Raw genomic sequence first — 23,412 nt, forward strand, 5'->3', positions numbered from 1 at the left:
ATTGCACTCATCTCACACGCTAGTAAAGTAATGCTCAAAATTCTCCAAGCCAGGCTTCAGTAGTATGTGAACCGTGAACTTCCAGATGTTCAAGCTGGTTTTAGAAAAGGCAGAGGAACCAGAGATCAAATTGCCAACATCCACTGGATCATGGAAAAAGCAAGAGGGTTCCAGAAAGGCATCTATTTCTGCTTTATTGACTATGCCAAAGCCTTTGACTGTGTGGATCACAATAAACTGTGGACAATTCTGAAAGAGATGGGAATACCAGACCACCTGACCTGCCTCTTGAGAAACCTCTATGCAGGTCAGGAAGCAACAGTTAGAACTGGACATGAAACAACAGACTGGTTCCAAATAGGAAAAGGAGTTCGTCAAGGCTGTGTATTGTCACCCTGCTTATTTAACTTATACGCAGAGTACATCATGAGAAATGCTGGGCTGGAAGAAGCACAAGCTGGAATCAAGATTGCCAGGAGAAATATCAATAACCTCAGATATGCAGATGACACCACCCTTATGGCTGAAAGTGAAGAGGAACTAAAAAGCCTCTTGATGAATGTGAAAGACGAGAGTGAAGAAGTTGGCTTAAAACTCAACATTCAGAAAACGAAGATCATGGCGTCTGGTCCCATTACTTCATGGGAAATATAAGGGGAAACAGTGGCTGACTATTTTTCTGGGCTCCAAAATCACTGCAGATGGTGACTGCAGCCATGAAATTAAAAGACGCTTACTCCTTGGAAGGAAAGTTATGATCAACCTAGATAGCATAATAAAAAGCAGAGGCATTACTTTGCCAACAAAGGTCTGTCTAGTCAAGGCTATGGTTTTTCCAGTGGTCATGTGTGGATGTGAGAGTTGGACTGTGAAGAAAGCTGAGCGCCGAAGAATTGATGCTTTTGAACTGTGGTCTTGGAGAAGACTCTTGAGAGTCCCTTGGACTGCAAGGAGATCCAACCAGTCCATTGTGAAGGAGATCAGCCCTGGGATTTCTTTGGAAGGAATGATGCTAAAGCTGAATCTCCAGTACTTTGGCCACCTCATGCGAAGAGTTGACTCATTGGAAAAGACTCTGATGCTGGGAGGGATTGGGGGCAAGAGGAGAAGGGGATGACAGAGGATGAGATGGCTGGATGGCATCACTGACTCAATGGACGTGAGTCTGAGTGAACTCCGGGATTTGGTGATGGACAGGGAGGCCTGGCGTGCTGCGATTCATGGGGTCCTGAAGAGTCAGACACAACTGAGTGACTGAACTGAACTGCAGGTCTCATGCTAGAATGCATTGAGAAAAATTTAGCACTTTTGATTTATTTATTTTCTAACTGAAGGCTAACTGCTTTACAGAAGTGTGCTGGTTTCTGCCGAACGTCACCGTGAGTCAGCCGCAGGTACACTGTGTCCCCTCCCTCCTGACCCCCTCCCCCTCCCCTTAGCACTCCTTTCTTTCCTCCTTGTCCCGTCGCTTTGTACTCACGTCTGAGGGGACAGCAGGTGGTTGGCCTGGTTTTCAGGTCTCGCCCACCTCGGCTGGAGGAGAGCAGAGCTCTGAAAGACAGCCCCCCGCAGCTGCGTCCAGTGGAGTGGAGGCAATTTCCTAAAAGACATCAGAGATCCGTTCCTCCGTGGTGAGATGCGAAGTGTTTAACAGCTGGTATTGCAGGGACATGAGGAAGCATGGCAGCCCACTCCCGTGGTCTTGTGTGGACTCCCATGGACAGAGGAGCTTGGCGGGCCACAGTCCACGGGGTCGCAAAGAGTCGGACACGACTGAGCGACTCAGCACAGCACAGCACACTGCAGGGACGTCCATCAGCGAGAGGGTCCATCAGCCCTTGGCCAGGAGGCAGGGTGCTAAAGGCTCTCTGCAGTGCTCTTGCAAGACCAGGGCAAATACTCGGAGTCCCAGGGGTGGGATATCAGCACAGAGGGTGGAGTGCAGGGTGGGGGACACGAGGCCCGGAGCCATGGCTATTGTTTATAGCGTGTTATCTATATTATCAGCTTGTACTTGCTACTGGCTGAGTATGATCCTTCTGTAACCAAAATAAGGGGGAATGGATGGGCTGGGGGAAAAAACCATTACAGAGGGGTTGGAGTAGAACCGCCCGGAGTGAATGGCTTGCGAGTATAGGAGGAGATGCAAGGTGGTCATTTGGGTTTTCACCATGACTCGGCGATGGGAGGATGCTCCTGGAATCTGGTGCTGGAGTTAGGAGTAATAAATGTTCTGCAATCTCTGGGGCAGTCAAGCTGACCTATCCAAAATGTCAAAGCGCCTCTATTGAGAAACACTGCAGGACTCACCCATAGGGGCTGCTGATGAGAGGAGCCCCGAGTGTGCTGGACAGGAGGGAGACAGTGTGAGTTTGAGTGAGACAGTCACCACTTGTCATTTAGGGAATTGGGTTCATAAACGCGCCTGTCATTTAATCTGCATGACTACTGCCTGAGAGATAATTAATGACTCCCTTCTTATACACAAGGAGTTAGGCTCATAGAGGCAAAATAACTTCACCAAAGTGAAACAAGCAAGGGGCAGAGTCTCTTCAATTTAGGTCTGAGTTCAGAGTCTCCCTGCAGGGAGGGTTTCAGGGGACAGGGGAGAAAGGGGTAACAGGGTGTGTGTGGAGTCGTTTCAGAGAAGTCACAGTCACGACACCAGCCCAGGATGAGATTCTAAAAAGAGTTTAGAATCAATGACTGTGGAAGCTGGAATTTTTGGATGTCTTTGAAAAGGTCTCAGCTATTCATGTGTTCTTTCAGAGGCATTTTTGTCTTCTTTAGACTGAGAGAGGAGACACTAGTGGGGTCTTCTGGGCTTATTTCTCTGAGTTTTCAGTATTCTTCCAGGTTCCGAGAAAAGACCTTAAGATAAATGTTGAATAAGCGCTCCCTTGAAAGGGCTGGAAACTCACACACGGCCGCAATTAAGTGGAAAACGGATTAAAACCAGCCATTCTGATTCAAGAGTAACTGAAATTTATGTAGTTACATTGAAGGTGAAATAAATGCAAATCAAAAGGTTAAAAGATGAAAGAAAGACGAGTTAGAATTTTTTAAAATAACCTAATACATCATTACAAAACAAAGTACCTTATATAAGATTTTTATGAAACTATTCTGCTCCTCTGCATGGATTTTTGCACATATATTTTGCCTTTTAAAATCATCAGAGAATTCCTCATTTCCTATAATTTTGAAATTATCTATAATTCCATCATAAGCACCTTTCCTCCCCCTTTGCCTCAGACTTTATGCCAACACCCCACTACCTCCCCCAAGGGAATTACAGGTAAAGGGAAACTCACACCAACGACCTATATCTTGGTAAGAATGAAGGACCCAGAGCAGACGTTATTAGTGAAAAAGGGGGACGGGTATGGAAGCTGCAGGCACTGCTCAGGGCAGGGCGGGGAGAGACGATGTTCTGACTCAGGTGGATTAGGTGCGGGATTGCCGCAGTTCCGGGTCCCGTGCGTTCGTCCGTCTGTCTTTCCAGCCCCGCTCTGTCGCGACCCCCGGCGCAGGCAGCAGGTGGCGCCCGCAGCCCCGCCGCGGAGCGGACCGGACCTAGGGTTCAGACCAGACCTGGTTTCGATAAAAATGTGCGCTGCGATCCGGGTTTAGCCAAGGAGCCAAGCGGCGCGGCGGCCAGGCCCCGCCGGGTTTGCAGAAGGACCGACAGACGCAGGGCGGCCGTGCGGGCTGGGGCCCCTTTGCGCTCCAACCGCAGGGCCGGCGGGGGGCGGGGGGTGGGCGCCGAGGGGGTGCAGATACGGCAGACTCGGGGGGCGCGGGGAGGCGCCGAGGGGGTGCGGATACGGTAGACTAGCGGGGCGCGCGGCGGGGGGCGGGAGAGGGCTGGGAAACCCGCAGGCCCTCCTGGAAGTGAGGTGCGTGGTCGCAGCCCCTTCCCTGTCTCGGGGGCGGGCTCCGGGCATTTCACAGCACCGGCCCCTTGCTGCCTTGGCCGTCACCTGCCTTTCCAGTTTTCCTAGGCGAGAGCGTGCTTTTCTCACCGAAGGGGCGTCTTGATGGATTCCCGGTGTGTAACCCTCTCCCGACATGTGCGCGCACCAGCTGCGGGAGGGGTGTGAGGCTCTTGGTTCGGTTAAAGAATGGGTGATGCTGACGCCTTTCCCGGGGACCCGGCCACGGCCCGGGGTTGGGGTGCGGAGGTGGCCCGGAGACCCGGCGCCTCCAGTGCTTCACGGCCGGGCAGGGCCTCGGGGCGGCCCGGACCAGAACCGCCGCGGGGTTTGGGGGGCTCGGCCCCGGCCTCGGCGCAGACTTCCTCACTCGGGATCTCGGTCAGGGGGGCCTGCGCCCGGGGGCCCCGCCGACGCCCGTCCCTTCAAACGCACCGAAGCGCCTGGGAGCGCTCCCGGGCGGCGCGCCTGCTCACGTCCGCGCGTCGCTGCCCTAGTTCCTGGAGAGGGAGACGGGGTCCCCTCTTTTGTTTTTGGGGGCCGTGCCGCAGAGCGCGCGCGATCTCAGTTCCCGGGCCAGGGCTGGAACCCGCGTCCCTGGCAGGAGAAGCCTGGAGTCTTAGCACCGGGCGGCCGAGCAGTCCCGGCCGAGGGTCCCCCGGGCGCCCGGACCGGGCTTCTGGGGGCTGAGAAGGCCTGCACGCGGCACCTGCTCACGGACACTGACCTGGCGAGGCCGCCCGCCGGCCTTGGTGCGCGGGGACGGCCCGAGCGGCTCTTCCCTGGCCCCACACTCGCGGCCGCGGCGCTGGGCGGCCCCCGGGCGTGTCCAGGGCGGCGGGAGGAGGGGGGAGTCGTTGGGGACTGGGGGCGCTGCCCGGGGGCCCAGCCTGCCTCCCCCCGCCCCCGTCGCCGCCTCCCGCTTCATAAGCGGCCGCCAGCGCGCCTCCCTCCGCTCTTATCTGATCCCGGGCGCCCCGCAGGAGGGAGCGCCGGAGAGGAGGCGGCTCCCGGCGGGCGAGCGGGGGTGGAGCGGGGGCAGGCCAATTAAAGGGGCGCCGGGCGGGCAGCGCGCGGGAGAACGGACTCGCGGCGGAACTGGGACGGGCCCCGGGCACCGAGAGCCACGCGGCCTGGGCTGGAGTCTCGCGGGCGCAGGTCAGTGCCAACCTCTGCTTCCCTCTCTCGTCGGCCTTGAGAGTCTGTTCCTGAGGGAGGGAAAGCCCAGGCGGCGAGTCCCCTGCGGACGCGGGGCGCCTCCAGGGACCTGCTCTTCGCGCGCCCGCGCTGCCCGCGGCGCTGAGGGACTGGAGGCGCGCCCGCCGCGTCCCGCCCGCTCGCCGGGCAGCGAGGTCTGAGCGCTGCTCGGCGTACGCCGGTGCTGCTCTCTCGAGCCTTCGCCCCGGGGCTGGCGGGCGGCGAGCGATCTGCGGGAAGGAGCGGGTTTGGCTTCCAGACGGTAGATGCCAGCATTTTCAAGCAGAAAGGGCCTCCTAAAGGCTACCGTTATGGTGAGAAAGGGGCTTAGGGATTGCTTTGGAGGACTGTGTGTGTTACAAACAAAAAGCATGGCTCAGCAGGTAGAAAATCCGCCTGCAACGCAGGAGACACGGGCTCGATCCCTGGGCCAGGAAGATCCCTTGGAGAAGGGAATGGCAACCCACTCCAGTATTCTTGCCTGGGAAACCCCATGGACGGAGGAGCCTGGCGGGGCTACAGTCCATGGGGTCGCAGAGTCGGACACGACTGACGGCTAAGCACTCAGCACTCAAGGGTCAGTTGGGAGAACCGTCGATGGAGATCACGGGCTGCAAAACTCACCCAGACACCGGCGGGTGATGAGCTCTGGGCACCAGCTGCTAGTCGAAAAGAGGAGCGAGCCCGCAGCGCCGCAGGGTGTGGGCAGCAGCGGCGGCTCGTCCACGTCTCTGCGTCCGGAAACGCGGCTGCTTCGCGCGCTTTGCTTCGGTGTCCGGACCCAGGAGGTCGCGGCTTTAAGATGCACCGCCAGGCTGCGGCGCTGGAGGGCCTTCTCTTCCCGGGCTTCCCAACCCCTCGCCCCCTTTCACCCCTCGGAGCTGCTCGCTGCCTCAGGCCCTCTAATGCGCGCGGCTGGGGGGAGGCAAACCTCCGCGCCAGCTGGGATTTAGCTGGCCCCGCGCACCGGAGAAGGCAATGGCACCCCACTCCAATACTCTTGCCTGGAAAATCCCATGGACGGAGGAGCCTGGTAGGCTGCAGTCCATGGGGTCGCTAAGAGTCGGACACGACTGAGCGACTTCACTTTCACTTTTCACTTTCCTGCATTGGAGAAGGAAATGGCAACCCACTCCAGTGTTCTTGCCTGGAGAACCCCAGGGACGGGGGAGCCTGGTGGGCTGCCGTCTATGGGGTCACACAGAGTCGGACACGACTGAAGTGACTTAGCAGTAGCAGCAGCGCACCGGCAGCTAAGGATCCCGCCTGCGTTGCGGGAGACCCTGGTTCCATTCCTGGGTGGGGAAGATGCCCTGGAGAAGGGAATAGGCTACCCGCTCCAGTATTCTTGGGCTTCCCCGGTGGCTCAGCTGGTAAAGAATCTGCCCGAAATGCGGGAGACGTGGGTTCGATCCCTGGGTCGGGAAGACGCCCTGGCGGAGGGAACTGCTACCCACTCCAGTATTCCTGCCTGGAGAATCCCATCGACAGAGGAGCTGGCGGGCTACAGTCCACGGGGTCTCACAGGGTCCGACATGACTGAGCGACTAAGCACAGCACAGACAAGACAGGGTTAGCGCCCCGCGGGAGGAGCGGCGTTGTGCCCTGGGGTGACTTCGGTCCTAACAAGGGTCTGAGCGCTGCCTGCCATAATTGCAGCCACGGACACCCTCATCTAGGAGCTGGGGGCTTGCGTCTTGTTCGAGGAGCTCCCGGTGGCGCGGAGCTCGGGGACCCGGAGTCGCCCGCTCTGCTGAGGCTCTGTCCCCAGGGCGGGTGTTCACGGGAGGCTGGCGTGCCGCTCTCGGGAACCTGGACCCCAACCCTCCGCTGACCCCAGAACGCCGTGTGCAGCCGCACTCAGAGCCTCTTTCCCTCTGCGAATTCTGGATTCACTTCTGGAAATTTTGGAGTGTCAGCTGCCTGCAGCAGCAAAAGGGGGTGGTGGAGGGCAAAACCCTAAAAATATGCGGATGTTTGGTGGCTCTGTGGGGGAGCAGAATTGGGAAAGAGTTTCCCTGAAACTCTCCCCCTAAAGACTCCAGAGCTCCTCAGCTACAGAGAGTTAGGGGCCTTCCTGGCTGTCGGGTGTGGTAAGGAGGCCCTAGCACCCAGCACAGAGGCGAAGCTGGATGCATGGTGGGGAGCGAGCTGTGTTTCTGACAAGGGGGTCCGCTCTGCCTGCAGCCATCACTGGGAAGTGTGGTCTGAGAGAGGGAGTCAGTGAATGCGTGGATAACACTTGCACTTTGGGTTGCTTCAAAAGAGCAACTTGCAAGGATTTCCTTTGAACCTGGTCCCAAGGGTGTGGTTACTGTACGACAGACTTCAGGGAAGCATTTTTTAAAAAAGCAACTTAATCGAGTTATAATTCATATACCACACATGTGTGCAATTCAGTGGTTTTTCGTGTATTCATGGAGTTGTACCACTGTCCCCACAACCAATTTTAGAACATTGTATCACTCCAAAAAAAAAAAAAAAAAAAAATCTGTGCCTATCAGCAGTATAATTCTCATTTTCCCCCAACCAAGCCATAACCGCCCCCCACCCCCCACACCCTTGGCAACTGCTCCTCGACTTTCTGCTGACGTTTCATATAAGCGGAAGCAGGCAATGTGTGTGGGCCGGCGTGACTGGCGTCTTTGACCTCCTGAGGTGTTTTCCAGGCTTATCCATTATGCACAGGACGCTCTATCCTAAGCACTGGGTGTCTCTCCCTCTGCCTGAGGGCCCTGAGCCAGGTGAGACCTGGACCTCCACTGCATCCCTGACCTCCTGGGGGTCCCTTTGAAAGGACAGAAGCCTCCCTGGTGGGGCCTCTCAGTGACACCCTGGGAAGGACTCCGTGGAGCCCGTCAGAATTCCTGGAGCAGTTTTGGGCAGGTCCCAAACTTAGGATGGATGGGAGGAGTCCTTTGGCGTGGATCCTGCTGCTAACGGTCCAGCTGTGGATTTCAGAGAGCTCCTGGGGCCTCCTTCCACGCAAATCTTGGGTTTGGGAGTCCACCAAGGCTGGCTTAAAGGATGGAGTGAGCAAATGGGTATGATAGGAAGGGCGCTGGAGCCAGCTTCAGCCCAGCAAAAGTCTCCTTGGGGTACACGCCCTTTGACTCTTAAATCCTTCCTCGAGTCACTTAGTAAAACACAGAGAGCTTTTGCCTGTTTTAAGCTGGGAGTCTGCAGTTCGTGACTCTATGAGCCACATATTTGCTGTCATTTTAATCCAAGCTCAACCAAATGACTGCTGTTTGCCCAGCCTGTGGAGTGTAGCCCAAGGTTCCTTTCAGGGATGAGGGCCTTCCTGTGTGCCTCAGGCTGAGGTGATGGTGTTTGAGCACCTCTGAGCTAACATTATCCGGGATTATGAGATGTGTAGACAGCAAACGGTAAAGGGCCGGGGGAGGGGCGGGGGGCTGGGGGGAGGTGAGAGGAGGAAAACCGAGGGCCAGGCCAGTAATCGGCGTCCTCTTGAGCAGCTTTGCTCCACTGGCGATGGCTGTCAGGGAGGTCTCCGCTTGCGTCTCCTCTCCTGTAACTGAAAAAGCACGCAGTGCGGAGCTCTGCTACTCTTCTCTGTAGAGGGAGCCTTGTGAAGAGCGGGCCTCATCCTGGTCTCCTGGGGACGTGGGTGGGTGTGCGGTGGAGACTGGCGTGTATTTTGAGTTCCTGCCTGGGTCCCTGCCCTGTTCTCGCTCAGAAACACATGCAAGTCTCCGAGTTCCTCGTGGACGAAAATGTTGTCCTTCTTCTAAAGATAAGATCACCGAGATGTAAACTACCAGCCTGGGGTCCCAGAGCCGGCAAGTGGCAGAATCGGGATTAAAGTAATGTCTGCGTGAGACCTGGGCCCTGCCTGTTGCGGGGCGGGGGCGGAGGGGGCGGACAGGGGGCGTGGCCTCCGGGCCCTGTCCCCCCGCGGCGTCTCTGGGCTTCACGGGGTTCTCCTCCAGGAAGCAGGGGGACGGGCCCCTGCAGTGTCGCTTCCAGGCCTGGACTGACCCCGTGCAGACTGCACGGCAGCGCTGGGTTCTCTGCTCTGCTGCTTCCTTCTCTTCACCTTTTCCCCCTTCTTTCTGCTTTCCCTCTTCTCTCTCTCTGCTCTCTGTTTTTTGAGGGGATTCTGACGAGGAAGGCTACAGGAATTTCTGACAACTTTTTAAGTCAGAGCTTAAGAGTCTAGACTTTGCATTTCTTCACGGTAAATTTTTTATTTAATTTTCACCTTATACTTCAAGGTCATTTTTTGAAATCAGTGCTCTTGATGAATTTTTCTGCCAGTGGGCCTTTGTGGGAACTCAAGGCAAGGGTCCCTGACTTCTAATTTTAGGGAGCTGTGTTTGGTTCTCCCTCCCCGCCACACACACACACAGAGGTAAGCTGAGCTATGAAAACTGATTAGAGAGAGGCTAGGCTTTGCTGAGCTTTTCCAAGTGTCACAACTTGTGTCTGTAGCTAGGAGTACTTCTGGGGTGGGGGGTAGGGGTGAGGGGGTCTTCTATTCAATGAAGATTTACTCCTGGATGGCTTTCTGTCTGCTTTTGCAAAGGGGAACATGCTGAACTGATACTAAAAAACCACGTTCTATTGAGGTTTAGAATGGAAAATAAAGATTGCTACTGTAGGAAACCCAGGAGCAGCATCTGGCCAGACTTGGAAGATCAGGGAAGCCTTCCTAAAGGGTGAGATGTCTGTCCTGGATGTGCGGCTAGCCTCTGTGATGCTCGCAGATACAGACTTCAGTTAGAAGCGATTCACATTGCTTTGTCCTTAACAAACAACAACAACAAAAAAAGCCAAGTGATGGAGCATTCCTGAGCCAAGGAACTGTCACTGCAATTCGCCGTGCTCTGGGGATGGCTCTTCTATCATGTAGGATTCACAGCAGTCTAAGTTAAGGCTGGGCAGCTACGTTTCTCAGGATGACCTGCAGTCAGATACCTTGCATTTGGCTTCTCTGGTGGCTCACGGGTGAAGAATCTGCTTGCAATACAGGGACACAGGAGGCGAGGGTTCGATCCCTGGGTCAGGAAGATCCCTTCGAGTAGGAAATGGTAACCCGCTCCATTATTCTTACTGGGAAAATCCCGTGGACAGAGGAGCCTGGCCAGGTTCATGGGGTCACAAAGTATTGGACACATCTGATGCAACTGAGCGTGTGCACACACACACCCACACACACCCACACACCCATACACACCCACACTCACACACACAGACACCCCCCCACACACCTACACCCGTACACACACACCCACACACACCTCCCCCTCACACACCCCCCCACCCCCCACCCACCCCCCACCCACACCGCCCCCCACACACACCCCCTCACACACCCACACCCCCCCCACACCCACACCCCACACACACACCCACACCCCCCACACACACCCACTCATACCCCCCACATACACACCCACACCAACCCACCCACACACACACCCACACCCACCCGCACACCCACAACCACCCACATACATACACCACACACACACCCACACATACACACCCACACCCCCCCACAGACACCCCCACACCTACACCCCTACACACACACATACCCACACCCACACACACCTCTCCCACACACACCCCACCCACCCACCCACACCCACACCCACACACACACACCCACCCACCCCCACACACACACCCACACACCCACACACACCCACACACACACCCACACACACACACACACCCACACCCCACACACACCCACACCCCCACATCCCCCCACCTCCCCACACACCCACACCCCACACACACACCAACACCCACCCACACACACCCACCCATAGCCCTCACATACACACCCACACCCACCCACCCACACCCACACCCACACTCACCCACACACCCATACCCACCCACATACACACACACCCCACACACACACCCACACACACACCCACCCTCACACCCACACACACCCACACACACACACACCCATACACACACCCACATACACCCACCCCCACACACACACCCCATACACACACACACACACACCCATAGCCCTCACATACACACCCACACCCACCCACACCCACACCCACACCCACCCACACACCCATACCCACCCACATACACACACACCCAACACACACACACACCCCCACACACACCCATACACACACCCACACACACCCCCCACACACACACCCCATACACACACCCACACACACCCACACACACCCCACACCCCCACATCCCCCCCACCCCCCCCACACACACCCACACACCCCCACACACCCATACCCACCCACATACACAAACACACACCCCCCACACACACACGCCCTCACACCCACCCACACACACACCCCCCACACCCTCCCACACACACCCCACACACCCACACCCCCCCACACACCCCCACACCCCCCCACACACCACCCCCCCCCACACACACCCACACCCCCCCACACACCCACTCATATCCCCCACATACACACCCACCCACACACCCACAACCACCCACATACATACACCACACCCCACACACACATACACACCCACACACCCACACACAGACACCCACACACCTACACCCGTACACACACACATACCCACACCCACACACACCTCTCCCACACACACACACGCACCCATCCACACTCACACACACACACCCCACACACCTCCACACCCCCACATCCCCCACACACCCCCCACACACACCCACACCCCCCCACACCAATACCCACCCACCCACACCCACCCATACCCCTCACATACACACCCACACCCACCCACCCACACCCACACCCACACTCACCCACACACCCATACCCACCCACATACACACACACCCCACACACACACCCACCCACACACACACCCTCACACCCACACCCACCCACACCCACCCACCCACACACACACACCCCATGCCCACACACACACACACACACACACACCCCACACCCATACCCACCCACATACACACACACACACCCCCCCACACACACGCCCTCACACCCACACACACACACACACACACCCTGCACCCTCCCACACACACCCCACACACCCCCACACCCCCACACCCCACACACACACCCACATCCCCCCCACACACACCCACACCCCCCCCACACACCCATCCATAGCCCCCACATACACACCCACACCCACCCACATACACACACACACCCCCCCCACATACACCCCCACACACACACACCCTCACACACACACACACGCTTCCCCCCGACACACACACACACCCCTTTGCATTTGAGCCATTCACTGGGCTGCTCCGATCCTACATAAGGTCTTTCTGGGATTTAGAAGAAAGTCCCTTGGGGGTAGACCTGTTGGGAGGAGAAAGGGTGCTGTTTCTCTGGAGATCACTTTTGCACAGGAGCTGGAGAGAAGGTCTCTGCCTTTCCAGCGTTCCTCAGCCTCGGCCAGCTGCAGGGCATGCGGTGCGCTGGCTGTGTGCGCCTCAGCCCTGGCCACTCAGTCACTGATCACGCAATCAATATCTATCGATGGGCTGTAATGCGCTCTGAACGTTGTGGAGTATGGGTTGAACTGCCCACCTACATGTCTTCCAGTACCCAAGACTCAGAAAGTAGAGTTACTGGGGCCGTGAAGTTAGCTGGAGAGTCACAATGGGATAAGAAGCAGAGGCCATCTGTTGGAGACTGATCACCCTTCCTAAAGATTTTTCACTTTTATTAATATTTTAAATAAACATTTTAGCCTTGTTAATTTCCACTAATATTTGTTTCAGGTATCTTTGGTTATTATGCTTATCTTTATTAATCCTTTCCTTCAACTTAATTAGGGTTTTATTTGCTCTTCTTTTTCTGTCTCTAAGTGAAAAATTAGATCATTGATTTTTAAATCTTTCTTCTTTCTTATGTGAATATTTATCTCTAATTCTTAGGTTGCATTCCACAGATTTTCATGTGGAAAATCTTATTTTTATTCCCTTTCAACTATTTTTAAAATTTTAAATTTCCATTGTGATTTCTCATTTGACCCATGGATTAATTAGAAGCATGTTGCTTAATTTCCATTTTGAGTTTGTAAAGATATATGATTAATTTCTAATTTAATTCTGTTGTCAGAAAACAAACTCTGCAAACTTTGAGGCTTTTGAAGTTTATGAGCTCTCATTTTAGGGCCTACTCATTTTACGATGCCTACTTTGTAAGAAAAAATTTTTTTAAAGATGTATCCTGTAGTTATTGGATGCAGTGTTCAATAAATATCAGTTAATAGCTGACAGAGTGGAATTATTATATTAAGTGTATATTCATGTATGATTGCTAAGTTTACTGACTAGTGAAGGTGACAGTCGCTCAGTTGTGTCCGACTCTCTGCAACCCCCTGGACTACACAGCCCATGGAATTCTCCAGGCCAGAACGCTGGGATGGGGAGCCTTTCCCTTCTCCAGGGGATCTTCCAGACCCAGGAATTGAACCAGGGTCTGCTGCACTGCAGGCGGATTCTTTACCAACTGACCTATCAGTTCAGTTCAGTTCAATCTCTCAGTCGTGTCTGACTCTTTGTGACCCCATGGACTGCAGCATGCCAGGCCTCCCTGTCCATCACCAACTCCCGGAGTTTACTCAAACTCGTGTCATCGTCGAGTCGGTGACGCCATCCAGCCATCTCATCCTCTGTCGTCCCCTTCTCCTCCCGCCCTCAGTCTCTCCCAGCATCAGCGTCTTTTCCAATCACTGAGCTCTCAGGGAAGCCCTAATGGACCCTTTACTCTGAATTGTCCAGAACTCGAGGGCGTGGTGGTTGTTTTTGTTTGAGTGTCGTTCACCCTACTTGTGGCTCACTCTTTTCTGAGGCACCCTTTCTCAATTTTAGTCCCTGGCATTCCTGAACTCTTCTGCCCTTTGACACTTTATGCTAATAAGACTGTGGCTTTCCACTTGATTTCTAATCTCAATGCCTGCACAGTGGGGAGTTTGCTCAGAGGAAGAAAGACAGTCACCAAGCTAACAGTAACACAACTAGGGCTTTATTTCTAACTTAGAACTCTTTTCTCCTGTGTCATAAGGCTAACAGAAAAGAGTGATAAACACTGATTTCCTCCAGGGTCTGTTTCTAAGTAGACTTCTTAACCAATCCTGAAAAGCCTTTTGGTTATTCTAGACGTGAGAAGGTGCTCTCTAGTGGTACTTTCACTGGAGAGAAGAAATTAGGAAAACTAGCCACGTCAGCACCCTGAGCTGTAACATCAGCCCTGTTCTTAGTCTTTGCTTTCTTATCTACAAATCTGTAGACCCCGATCATCAGCTGGCTGTAAAGTTCTCCTCTGAGATGCATCTGTTGTTATTCAGTGGCTAAGTCGTGGCCAACTCTGCCACCCTGCGAACACAGTGGGCCCGGCTCCTCTGTCCTCTGCTACTCCTGGAGTGTGCTATCTCCAAGAAGTTAAAATGGATATTAGAGTAATAATGTAGAACCCAGAAAAGGGCTTCCCAGGTGGCTCCGTGGTAAAGAATCCACCTGCCAATGCAGGACACAGGGGTTCGATCCCTGGGTCAGGAAATCCCCTGGAGAAGGAAATGGCAGCCCACTCCAGTGTTCTTGCCTGGAGAATCCCACGGACAGAGGAGCCTGGCGGGCTGCAGTCCATGGGGTCACAATGAGCTGGACACGGGTTAGTGACTAAACCACAGAGTCCAGAAAGAGTTCAAACATAAAGGTCATTTTGTTCAGTCCCCTGCCACAAACCCAGGACTCCCTCTACAGCATCTCTCACGGGTGTGACGCAGCCAGCTTCTTTCTCAGACCTGCGAGTAAGAGGGACAAGCGTGTCCTGAGTGCTGGAGAATGTTTCGGTCCAAATCCACGTCTGGGTGGCTCCCTCTGTTGATTCTGGTGCTATTTGCAGAAGCTGCACAAAATAATCTTGGTTTATCTTCCACGTGAAAGCCCTTCAAATATTTGAAGACATCTATTATGTGCTTCTGAGTCTTATTTTTCCTAGGCTTAATTCATGCTTAATCATTCCCATGTCTTTCAAATGTTCTTTGCATGGGCTTGTCAACCAGAACTGCTAAGTCTATGGATTATTCTTAAGTCAAATATTCCAAGTCTTCTTATGGTTGATGATTTTGAACCTGTACAGAGCTGTCATCTGGACAAGGATAAAAAATGGATAGGAATGTTCTTAGAAAAGTTTAAAGTAGTTCAGCCATGCGGATAATGGTGCCTGTGTCCTTATCTGGATCTTCTGTCTTTGTCTAAACCTTTATACCAAGTTCGTCCCACAGCCTTCATGAGATGGGGGAGATAAAGACTTGTTGAGTCTCTTCGTCCTTTAGGATCTACCCAAGCAGTAAATTCATTGATGATTTAACTGCCTTTGCCTTACATTCTTTCAACTTGTTGCTAGCATGCTGCTGGTTAGAACTTTTTGAGAGCCACCTGTGTTTCTAAGTACATGATTTACATCATCACAATCCTATAAGGTAGATGTTTGAGTGCACATTTTACAGATAAAGAAACCAAGTCATGGAGTGGTTACACTACTTAGTCGGGGGCCCCCAGCAAGTCATTGGTGGGTACGTCTTCCTCGTGCCCAGATTTCTACTCACAGCTCCAGTCTGTGTCACCTCTGATGTATTTCGCACTTACTTCATTTAGTTTTGTAAATTTGCTTGTGGTCTTCTTTTTCAATAAAATTATAAGTGAGCTGACACAGGGATCATATAGTAGGAAATTTTGTATCTCCCTTACAGTAGAGTGGCTTGGTGGCTCAGAGGGTAAAGAATCCTCCTGCAATGCAGGAGACCTGGGTTCCATCCCTGGGTCGGGAAGATCCCCTGGAGAAGGGAATGGCAACCCACTCCAGTGCTCTTGCCTGGAGAATGCCGTGGACAGCAGAGCCTGGTGGGCTACAGTCAGGGCTATTACAAAGAGTTGGACGCGACTGAGGGACTAACACGAGCAGAGAGCTTTGGTTATGGTAGGACTCTTGGTAGTGACTGCTGGAGTGAAAATCCTGAAACTACAAACAACAGTCTCTCGCAGGGCCGGGTATCCCAGATGGCTGGCAACCAGTTTATGGTTTTCTTGGATGTCAGCACTGACTGAGTAGAACATTATCCAGCTTTGCATGTATGTGTGTGTTAAGTCTTTGTGTGTGTGTGCATGTGTGTTTATATGAGTAGTTTACACAAACTTTAGGATAAATATTTTAAGGGATTTTGATAAACTGGCTTGCATAAGGCCTCTGCTCCTTCTTAAACTTAATTGTATAAATGAGATTGGATAAAACAAACATATGAAGTAGAGGACAGGTCAGTTAGTCCTAATGGGGATAGTTTTAAGTTACTGATTGCATAATCGAGTAACAGTGTTTTGAGAAAACTTGTGCTAAACATTATCAACTTTCCCCAAATTGAGTTTATACCTTCTGTAGTAATACAGCTAAATGGCCATTTCTAACATGATGTTGTTAAGCCAAAAAAAATAAATAAATAAAGGCAGCGTTATTTGTTTTGTGCAAGGTTTTAGGCAATGTTTCAGCAAATTAGGCTTTGACATTTTAAAAATATCTCATGGCAGTTTAGCAGAAACTGGAATTTTTTTCTCGCCCCTATTTTACTGTCCAAATGAAAGACTTGGCATAAAACCTTGGGAAAACAAAAATTCCACTTCTCCCAATATGGTATTACTTAATCTCATTTAAAATAAACAATAAGAAAGGAAGAATTTAAAGAAAAGCTATGGCTACAGGTTTTTTCTGTGTAAATAATATGCAAGGAAGGGCTGGTACTGAAGCTGAAACTCCAGTACTTTGGCCACCTGATGAGCTGACTCACTGGACAAGACCCTGATGCTGGGGAACACTGAGGGCAAGAGGAGAGGGGACGACAGAGGATGAGATGGTTGGATGGTGTCACGGACTCAATGAATGTGAATTTGCGCAAACTCTGGGAGATGGTGAAGGACAGGGGAGCCTGGCGTGCTGCAGTCCACGGGGTCGCAGAGAGTCGCACGTGAATTAGTGGCTGAACAACAGCAATAACAAGCAGTTTTCAGAAAGCAGTTGCCAAGACAAGGGCAGCAGCCATTCACTGGTCTGTTACTTGTTCACTGGTTTGTCATTTGTTTGTAGTGTGTGCCACGCAGATCGGCTTCTCACGTGGCATGGTAGGCGCTGCCTCGCATGCCGGGCCCGCACTGGACTGCCGTGCTTCGGTGAGCAGTACTTTGCACTGCAGCTTGGAAAAGGGCCTCCTGTCCTGTGTTAGCGCAGCACTGTGGGATGCCTGAGAAAACCCCCGCTTGGTGCTTACCTCTCGCTTTGCCATGCTCTCGTTGAGCCTTGTGGTTGTAATATTTGGGGAACAAAATCTTAGAATATTTGTTTTGGGTGGAGAGTGATTCCACTGTGCAGTTCTCCTTTGAGGGGCATGGTCTTGGTCCTGATGGAGCTGATGCCTGCTCCTATATGTTCAGACCCCCATAATCAGGCCTTCTGTCTACAGAAAAGTCACAGCCCTCTGGAGTGTGCGCGTGCCAAGTCGCTTCAGTTGTGTCCAACTCTGTGACCCCGGGGCCTGTAGCCCGCCAGGCTCCTCTGTCCATGGGGTCTCCAGGCAACAATACTGGGTGGGTCGCCACGCCCTCCTCCAGGGGATCTTCCCAACCCAGGGACCGCACCCGGGTCTGCTGCACTGCAGGCAGACTCTTTACCTCTAGCGCTGCCTGGGTAGTCCCACGACCCCTGGGATGACCCACCCAATCTTGTTCTACCTGCCTTGGTAGGGTTAGAGGTCTCCATGACTCGGGGCCTTTCTCCCTGTATTGAGTTTGAATTCTCCATTTGTCCCATTTCTTCTGTGCTCTGACAAATAGCTGGTTCACTAATCTGTAACAAATTAATAATAAACTCATCCAGGCTAAAAAGCCATATATATTATATATAAAATAGCGACTCAATATGTTGCCCATTCCATTAGGAATTTTAAGGGGCTTCCTGTATGTGAATGTCTTAATTTAAAATATTCTTTAGTAATTAGCATTTTGGAAGCCTGGTAGGCTGGTTGGGGGGGATATTTTTTGGACCTCTAAATATAAATGAGTACATTCTTTAATTTTTTTTTATTATAGGACCCTAACGTGATTATTTATGTGATTATTAAAGCACGTGTATCTTCCTTTAGTTGCAACATGAAAGAGTTGCATGCTATACTGTCACTGGATATTATAAAAAGTAGTTGCCAAGAAAAATTTTTTATGAATGATTACTTGAAGGAATATAATTATTTCTCTGGATATACTGTGTTACTCTGGAATAAGACCAGATTAAGTTTAAGTGCATGAATCATCTTAAATCATATTGTTTTGAAGGTTCATAGAGTTATCTTTTGCTACAGTCACTGAAATAACTCTTGTGTTAAAAAGGCAATTAAAGCTTGTATGTGGCTGCCCAAGCATATCCAGAGAAAAATTAATGGCCTCAAATAAAGAGTATCGCATTAAGGGCTAAATAAACAAAAAGAACAACAACAACAACAAAAATAAGAGCAAGTACAGAGCAAATATTGCAAGTTAAGAAAAACTATCCTCTAGAAATTGTAATCTGGACAAATATTTAGCTTGTCCGTTTTGGAGAGAAAAGAGAAAGGTAGGAAAACGTCAGTTTGATGCTGAGAGTGGAGCCTTCCCAAGTGGCTCAGCTGTAAAGGATCCGCTTGCAGTGCAGGAAATGTGCTTCAATCCCTGGGTTTGGAAGATCCCTTGGAGAAGGAATTGGCAACCCATTCTAGTATTCTTGCCTAGGAAATCCCATATTCAGAGGAGTTGGTGGGCTACAGTCCGAGGGATCATTAGGAGTCGGACACGACTTAGCCAGTAAACAATAGCAACAGTAAATGGAGCTATAACCAGAAAATATGTTGTCTATTGAGAGATCACACAACTCTGTGCTAATAAATGTGAAAATCAAAATGAAAAGATTAGGGGCAGGATGGGGAGGGAGGTGGGAGGGAGGTTTCAGAGGGAGGGGACATATGTATACTTGTGGCTGATTCGTGTTGATGTTGGCAGAAACCAACACAATGCTGTAAAGCAATTATCCTTCAATTAAAAAATAAATTTAAAATTAAAAAAAATTAGAAGAATAACTTCATGGGAAAATATCCAGACTAGAAAACCAAGAAGTAAATAAGCTAAGTAGATTTATAAATAAGACAAAAGTTGTGTAGGAAATAGCTTCCTAAAGGGAATAGGCTCATATGATTTTTCTCTCTCAAATTATTCTTTGGCTTTTAGAGAGTATGTCATTCTCATGGTACTTAAGCTATTGCAAAACAATGAAAATATAGAAAACTTTCTAACATTTTTAAAAATGAAGCTAGAATGATCTTGACACCAGACCTTTTAAGAAATGAATACTCTCAGTCAATTTTAGTTATTAACATAGATCTAGAAGAAAACAGTTATACAAAATTGACATGATATAAAAGCAATAACACGCAGATAAAAGAAAGATAAGTTAGCTTGGGACGAGGGTTCCCTGAGGGCTCTTTAGACCCTAAAAAGTGTCTGATTAGCAGATGGTAAAGGGACTCTTGGGTAATCCAATGAGTTGCAGAGACAGTCTAGGATTGCAAAAATTCAGGCCTGGGAGCACTGTGAAGGCTTGCTCGCAGACCCAAGACGGACAGAATCTTGGAGGCCCTCGGACACGTCACTGCCCAGGTCTTGCCTCACAGAGACCTGACTCTTCATCTCTAAAGACTTGACTGGTGTCAGTCTTACAGGAACTTTGGAAGAGCAAGCAGCAGCAAAGGGCTGCATTCCACGTGAAGTCGCGGTGCTCCAAGTCCTTCCCATCCCCTAGACCTGCCTCTGTGAGTTATGTGACCCTCCCAGGGGGACCCTGTGTGGGCAACTTACAGCACCTCCTGAGCAGAGCTGGGTTCTGCTGAGAAGCCGCCAAAGAGGTCCCAGTCATCTCCTTCTTCAGTGAGCTGCCGGGTAGAAGGACTACCGATGACCTCACTATGGGAAGGACTCAGGAAGCAGTTGCCCGCCTCAGAGGTGCTGCGCTCTAAGTGTGCAGCTGCCCCCGGCATCCGCGTCAGACCCAGAATCAGTCCGTGTTAGTGAAACAGGGGGGTGACCATGGATTCCCAATCATTCTCTTCATTTACAGCATCTTGTAAAGAATCTTCCTGTTCCTAGTTTATGTTAGAGTGAAATATGCACGCCCTAAGGATCGATTCACGTCCTGACAATACCCACACATGTTGGCTTGTTTGCCTGTCCCAGATGACTACATATGTTTTATGTCCAGCCTTCTCAAAATACCCCTGTGCTCTCTGTTTCTAGGACTGCTGTTACATCCCATGCGGAAAACAAGAAATAAAATGAAGATTTTTCACTGCAAGATGCAGTACTGGGTGTTTCCAGCCTTTTTTGTGATTACTTATCTTTGCACCATTGTCCAGGGTCAAGGTATGGAAAACTTAAATGAGATTCATGGGGCCTGGGAGTCTAGCCATGTTGGTTCTGATGATCATTTTTTATCTTATTTGCCTTACTAGTGCTTCACTGGCTCAGCTGTGCTTTTAGGCAGGTCACGTGTTGGCTTTTTCTCAGTTTTACCAGCTGTTTACATTGTAGAAATGTGGCACAGCTTTGATGAAGTTACAGGTCACTAGTGGCTGAGCATATTAATTTTGCAGTAGATGGTTAAATAGCTCATTTTTAATATACTTCTGAAATGTCATGCAAACTTAATAACTAAAGTCAAATTTGCAAAATCAGTTCTATTAATAGGGAGCTGTAAGGCATGTGCCTATGTGTCTTGATCATGCCTTGTCTCTTAAAAAGAGTGTCTACAAGATATTTCTGCCACTTCATACCTGGTCCTTATTTTTGCTCCTTTCTTTAAAACTGAATGCACAATCTAAAGGTTACTAAGGGCCTAACAGACGCTGAATAGATTCTATGCAAGAAAAAAAGAACCCTCTAGCATATCCCATGACAAATTTCCCTCAAATTTTAATTTCTCCTACTTATAGAACAAGTGTTCTCTAAATGCATTTAGTTAAAAAATGAGATAAAAGCTAAGGTCTTTTCTTGTTTGTTTGGGATTTTTGAAGATCACTTGGAAAAATAAGCCAAATAATTTTCTGCTGTTTCAGTATCTTTTGCTGAAGTCGTTTCTTTGAGATAGCTCCTAAACTGTGTTTTGAAAGGGGAAATACTCTTGATGCCCACGTGGCTCCATTTCTATCACTCAGAGATTTCTGGTTGCAAATAAAATAAACTTTCTCTGGCTAATTTAAGCAAAAAGTATATTTACTGGTAGATAATGAAGTGGTTCATACAATAGTTAAATAATCTTTGGAATGTGTAGGAATCCGGGAACATGCTAGATATAGTTTCTAGGAACTAGTGACCATTTCTTTGAGGACATGTTTTTGGAACGAAATGTCAGAGCTGTTTTCCATCCTTCCATGGCTGGACACAAGTTTCAGATTCTTGGGAGAGTCTGCCTGACTGCTTTGAGTTGTGTTCTCCCCCTTGGCCAAGGGAGGATGGCTGACAGATAGCCAAGGCTCCGAGCAGCAGGGAGGGCGAGCTGTTCCTTGGAAGAAAACCAAGGCGCTGTTGGAAATTCAGAAGGGAGGTGACTGTGAGTAGGGAGGAACAGAAGATCTTCACGTTAGCGTTCCTTGGTGAAAGGCAGTGTTTCCATGAGGGACTTCCCTGGTGGTAAAAATTAGTGTTTCAAGAAATTAATGAGACTATTCCATTAGAAATAAACATAGGTTGTCCCTTGTCAAAACAGCAAGATTTCAGTTGAGTTGAGTGGAAGTAAAAGAAAGGAAGGAAGGAAGGGAGGGCAGAAAATCAGTCCTTTAATGAATTGTCATATTCTGAAATGAAATTTCCTAAGTACCTGGTAACAGTGAGGCTTTTTTAGAATGAAATAAACATTCCTTTTCTGCCTTTGAGCTTTGATTTCTATGAGGATGATCGTGGTGAAAATCTTTAAAGAAAAATCTTCCCTCTCAAAAAAAATACAGCACAACAACAACAAATAGCCCTGTACTTTCAGCAACGAGCCTAACCCTGCAGTCAAGCGCTGGGTGCTCCTTAGCCTCCCCTTGCAGCCCCTCTTTGGAATGAAGGTTGTATTTTCACAAATGTTGTACCTGGCCCTGTCTCACACAGAATGCCTGACGTCAGTGTATGAAAGATGGGTTTGCTGGCTTACTCTGGGTTCTCAGCATGTGCCAGAAATCAAGCTTTACATTTAATTTTTGTCTTTTTTAAGAGGAATAAATTTTAACTGTTGAGTGGAGGTTGGAAGGAGGCTTGGAGGAAGTGGATCTATGTATATATAGCTGACTCACTTTCTTGTATAGCAAAAAGTTTTTCTGTTGTACAGAAACTAGCACAGCATTGCAAACCAATTATACTCCAAGGGAAAAAAAAAAGAGAGAGAGAGAGAAATAACACAGTCCCATCTACAACTGCATCAAAAAGAAAAAAATACCTTGAAATTAAAAAAAAAAAAGATTTAACTGACACAGATTGACTTTTGAGTCAAGTTCATGCAAGCATCTATATTTATTACTGGAGTTAAGTACATAAACTTATTGAAGGGGCTCCTGAGTGCTTGCAGAAAGAAAAATCACGGCTCTGGTATTAAATATACTCACGTTTTTGGCCCGTGAGATGAGAACGATGGCTTCTGCACTGCGCTCGCAGTGTTCCCGTCCATCTTTCTGCCCTTGCTTTGGCGGAAGTCCCAGTGCTGTCCAAACGTGGAAGCGGAGCTGTCTTTGAAGCTTGAAGCTGTGACCTCAGGCTGCTTTCTTTCTTTTCTTGCTTTTTTTCCCTAAAGGCAAAAACTTGAAGGAAATGTAAACTTTGTGTCTAACCAAGATTTCCTTTTAATAACTGTGAGACTGTTTATGCATACATAGGCAATAGACGGGTTCTGTTGATAAAAGAAAATGGCAATATTGCTTTTTGCTAGTAGTTGCAATGGGACCGTCATCATATAAACCATTTGTGAATTGTTTCTGAACATTGATGGATTGGGTTGTTGCCTTTGCTTCACTTTTATTTCCTGGGGTGGTTCAATGGCAGATACTGCCATTCTGGGTTCTGGAGCGCCATCCGTGCTCTCTGGGTGTGATCTGGGGTCTGGGTGTGGTCCATGTCACACTCATCACTTCTGGAGGTTCAGAAGGTCTGCTATTGACTAAAAAGATGTTGCAGGCTAGAAGCTCGCCTGGGTAGCACACACTACAAAGATTT

At 50.2% G+C, this 23,412-nt stretch overlaps 1 protein-coding gene across 4 annotated transcripts in view; it reads left to right on the forward strand.

The window, feature by feature from the left end:
* Positions 1-4,894: 4,894 nt before the first annotated feature.
* The window catches only part of COL14A1 (collagen type XIV alpha 1 chain), a 233,441-nt gene continuing 214,923 nt past the window's right edge, over positions 4,895-23,412 (forward strand). For all 4 annotated transcript variants that reach the window (XR_003514529.1, XR_003514530.1, XM_027561688.1 and 1 more), the window contains exons 1-2: positions 4,895-5,093; positions 20,464-20,589. Coding sequence is in view for 2 of the 4 variants with exons in the window: in XM_027561688.1 (XP_027417489.1) it covers positions 20,481-20,589 (109 nt within the window). In the remaining 2 variants the exon portion in view is untranslated. The remainder of the gene's footprint in view (positions 5,094-20,463; positions 20,590-23,412) is intronic.

Source organism: Bos indicus x Bos taurus, chromosome 14 (genome assembly GCF_003369695.1).
Source record: "Bos indicus x Bos taurus breed Angus x Brahman F1 hybrid chromosome 14, Bos_hybrid_MaternalHap_v2.0, whole genome shotgun sequence".
Classification (NCBI taxonomy): domain Eukaryota; kingdom Metazoa; phylum Chordata; class Mammalia; order Artiodactyla; family Bovidae; genus Bos; species Bos indicus x Bos taurus.